Source organism: Penaeus vannamei, chromosome 12, assembly GCF_042767895.1.
Source record: "Penaeus vannamei isolate JL-2024 chromosome 12, ASM4276789v1, whole genome shotgun sequence".
Taxonomy (NCBI): domain Eukaryota; kingdom Metazoa; phylum Arthropoda; class Malacostraca; order Decapoda; family Penaeidae; genus Penaeus; species Penaeus vannamei.
The window spans coordinates 17576722-17581319 of record NC_091560.1 but is presented as its reverse complement, the minus strand read 5'-3'; the positions used below and the strand labels follow the sequence as shown (position 1 = coordinate 17581319).

The 4598-nt window shown below is 36.3% G+C and overlaps 1 protein-coding gene across 1 annotated transcript in view; it reads right to left on the bottom strand.

Moving 5' to 3' along the window:
• Window positions 1–3009: 3009 nt before the first annotated feature.
• Window positions 3010–4598, bottom strand: part of LOC138863491 (putative nuclease HARBI1) — a 3529-nt gene continuing 1940 nt past the window's right edge. Inside the window, exon 5 of the mRNA XM_070127643.1 lies at window positions 3010–4485. Coding sequence (XP_069983744.1) covers window positions 4307–4485 — 179 coding nt within the window. The 3' untranslated portion in view covers window positions 3010–4306. The remainder of the gene's footprint in view (window positions 4486–4598) is intronic.

Below are 4598 nucleotides of genomic sequence, written 5' to 3'. Positions count from 1 at the left end.
AGTGCAATGATATATAAGTTAGATGTATATGTTAAGTAATGGAATATTTTCTCTGAAAAGCAATTAACTGTAAGTATGGTTTTATGTACTTTGAGTTGACTTTCGAAAACTGTAACTTCTGCATTTATCTACAGAGTGAAACAGGAGCAGGCAAATCAGAAGAGAAGGAGAAGTGCTACTGGTGGAGGTCCACCACCAAGTCCACCAAGCATGACATAGGCATGTCTGCTGCTGCCTTAATCATGGGTCAGGGGCTGGCCATGAACGATGAGCCATACGACTCGATGGGGTAACACCCCGTTGATGAGGACGGTGATCCAATTGCCAGTGTGTCCATAGGTAGGTACAGTCATGATTTTAAAATGTTACATCAGTTCACATGAGCATAAACTATATATTCCATAGAGAAATTAAGGATAATTTAGGATTAATATAAACTAAAGTTATCATTACAGATTTGCTATAGATTTCTAAAGTTTAACAGCAATCGTTTAAAAGCCATTTGTGATTGAAATTGTACTTTTTAAAAATTCATTGTAACCATTTTTTTTTTTTATTACAGATCTTATAGATCTACAACAGCCAAGCACATCCAGTGTCCCTCCACTTCTTCCTTCACTCCTGTTCCATCCCCATCCCTTAATCCTTTTTCCTTTTCAACCACTACCTCCACTCCCTTCACTCCTGTTCCAGCCCCTTCCCTTAATCCTTTTTCCTATTCACCCACTACCTCCACAAACCCATTTCACTCCAATCCTTCCTCCTTCCTTAGTTTTCCCCATCTCCCTTCTGCATATCTCCCACCTACACCTTCACCTTCCATAGTCCCCCCAACACCTTCTCCAATTTCTTCTACTCCTTCCCCTTCACTAGTCCCACCTTCTCCTTCACCAGTTCCACCTTCCCCTTCACCTGTCACCACCCCTTCACCCTGTATTGTTGAGACTCCAGTCCAGGAACCTCCAAAGAAGAGGAAGAGGACAATACAGGAAGATGTATTTGAAAACGCCCAGGAGAGGCAGGACAGCTTTCTCAGACAGAAGGAGAGGAAATTGGAGGAACAACACCAGGCACAAATGCAACTATGTGTAAGGACAAACCAGCTGTTGGAGAATGCTGACCAACACATTAATTAAGGCACTGTCCGGTAGGCTTGGACGCTTTTTAGACGCAGGGCACGAGGCATACACGAGCATGTCTGAAGCGTATAAGATGATGGCTGAGTCAATTAGGCGATAGCACAATATGCAATGTTTGTGTTTATTTATTATTACCATTATTATTGTTTTATTATTTTATCTTGTATTTTTTTTTCTTTTGTTTTTGGGATACAAGAAAAATTACTTATTTTCGTTGGAGAAGGTTTTTGCTCTGTAATATTACATCATAGTCTAGGATTTTGTTTAAATCTTGTACATATATTCTTGATGTTGAAGACCCAAATTCTGTTTCAAGTCAATCAGGCGTTTGGGGACAGAATTATGGGGTTTTGAAAATTATAGTATTTCAGGGCTTTGCGCATCCCCCCCCCCCCCCCCGAAAAAAAAAGGAAGGCCAGTGAGGGCTCATTTTGAAGCTCTGAGATATAACCAATAATGGATTTGGAAATATACTTGAAAAACAAACTTTTTTCCATTTATCCCTGAGAATTAGTACGCCCCCCTAGACTGTTTCTTGTGCCAATCAGTTGTTTAATCAGAGTGGAACCTCAAAGGGTTTTGAAGCTCTGAATCTTTTTATTGGGTCATTCCATGTGAATTCAACAGGAGTTAGATTACCTCATAGCTTAGGGTTTTGTTCAAATTTGGTATACATATTCTTCTTGGTGTGGAAAACCCCAATTTCAAATTTCAAGCCAATTAGGGTTTTGGGGACAAAATTGTGGGGTTATGAATATTTTAGTATTTTGGGGTTTTGCACAGCCCCCTGAAAGGAAAAAGAGTAGTGTTTTCTTTCATAACAACCCCAGAAAGGCCAGTGAGTGCTCATTTTCAATCTCTCTTTGAGATATGTCCAGAAATGCATTTGGACCAGGGCTAGGGAAAGCATGTTATGAAATGTACTTGATAACATGCTTTCCCTAACACTGGTTCAAATGCATCTCTGGACATATCTCAAAGAGAGATTCAAAATGAGCCCTCACTGGCTTTCCTAAGGTTATTATAAAAGAAAATACTACAATGTTTCCTTCCGGGGGTTGCGCGAAACTCCTAAATACTATAATTTTCACAAGATAATTTTGTTCTCAAAACCCTAATTGGCTTGAAATTTGGAATTTGAGTCTTCCACATCAAGAAGAATATAAGTACCAAATGTAAACAAAATCCTAAGCTATGATTTAATATTGCTATCAAACTCCTGTTGAATTCATATAGAATGACCCAATAAAAAGATTCATAGCTTCAAAACTCTTTGAAGTTCCACATTGCTTTTTCTATCCTTAATAGTTTGATTAAACAACTGATTGGCACAAGAAATATGCTGAATGTGGGGGGGGGGATACTAATTCTCAGGGATAAATGGAAAAAAGTTTGTTTTTCAAGTATATTCCATAACATACTTACCCTATTGCTGGTCCAAATGCATTTCTGGGCATATCTCAAAGAGAGCTTCAAAATGAGCCCTTACTGGCCTTCCTTGGGTTATTATAGATGAAAATACTACCACTTTTCCTTCTGGGAGGCTGCGTAAAACCCCGAAATACTATAATTTTCAAAACCCCCAAATTTAGTCCTCAAAAGCCTGATTGACTTGAAACTTGGAATTTGGGTCTCCCACATCAAAATTATCAAGTTATTTATGGTGTTTTTTTTGTGAAAGGAAAAGAATCTGTGATAATTGTAAATGTAAATGTCTTTATGTCTGTGTTAGCAAGAAATGTGTGATAGAAAAAAAATAAAGGTTTCTGTGATAAAAGATAAATGCCAATTTTGTTAGAAGTAATCACATTGATAATGTTTTGTAATGAACTACCAAAGAAGTTTAATTTTGTATTGAGAAAAATAAATATTTTTTGCCAATTATATATTTTATTCACAAACAACAGAACAGATATTGTAAATTCTTACCATGCATATACATGTATATGTATTAATTCCTTTGTAATCATATATTTAACAGTACTTCTATAAATGCATTATATGTAACTGAAAAAATAATCAATGAATCAATTAATCTCTGAAGCAGTAGGAGAATTACTTAGAAATATAATTTACAAAATCTACATAATCATTAATATTTCACACGTTTATTTATTAATCAATATAAGAAATCATAGAGCAAAAGCCAAAACACATTTTAAATTGTAATTCAAGGCAAACAAAATATGAACCTCTAAACAGCATATTAATAATTAAAAATATAATTTTTATGAAATAATATACCCAATAATTCTCCATAATATGAAACATCCATTATCACAAGAGATCAGCACTGACTAGAACTAATAAGTAAGGAAAAAACTTTGTGTCACTTCTGAAGCCACTGGCCCAGCGTCAGAATCCACATTAAGAACAAAAATATATTTTTTCTTCATTATCTTTTTATACAATCAATGAATATCTTTTGCTCAAAAAATATACATTGACAGTTAATATTTTCCTAGTTAGAAAAAATATATGTAATTTAAAAAAATAAAATGATACCTCTAAATCTTAGAAAAAAAAATAAACAATAAAATTTCTCCGGCTATTGTCTTCCTGCACACCCTGAGCTCTGATACCAGGGGCATCTTGAGGATCAAGTTGGACATCTGGTAGATCTAATGGAATTTTAAAAGTAATTGCAATGTTGTGCAAAACTGCACAAGCCATAATGATTTTTTTGCTTGTGTCAACTTAGTCCTCACTGGTATAGATAGAGCAGCAAATCTCCTTTTAAGCACACCAAATGCTCTCTCTATAGTATTCCTAGTCCTGACATGGGAGGAATTATACCTACTCTGCTTGTTAGTACTAGGATTACCAAAAGGAGTCAGAATGTAGGACCTACAAGGATATCCACTGTCTCCCAAAAGAAAGCCTTTGTAACTACCTGATCTCAGCTTCTCACATAAAAGAGACTCATTAGAAATACGAGCATCATGGGCACTACCAGGCCAGTTTGCAATAACATTTAAAAATTTTAGGGAAGCATCACAGACACCCATCACATTCAAAGAAAAGAATCCCTTGCGGCATCGATACAGTTCAGCATCTTCTCCACCAGGACTCCTAATTGGAATGTGTGTTCCATCTACACACCCAATTACACCTGGCATCCCAGCAATCACAGAAAATTGGCTCATGATGGTTTCTTCATTGATTGGCTATGGGAACTTGATGTGCCTTGGTGCCAATTCTGCTATTCTAGCTGCAATAACTGAGACACATCTACTGACGCTGGACTGGGACACATCTGAACAGTCAGCCATGCTCAGCTGAAAATTGCCAGTTGCCATGCATCTCAGAGCTATGGTCAGCTGAAGATGAGGTGGGATCGGAATACCTGTGAAATAAAATAGGTATCATTACATAATATACATATATATAAAATTAGGCATATACCTCTTGCAAGAGCAAGGAGAGAGGTATAAATTTATACACTTATAAATGTTCTTA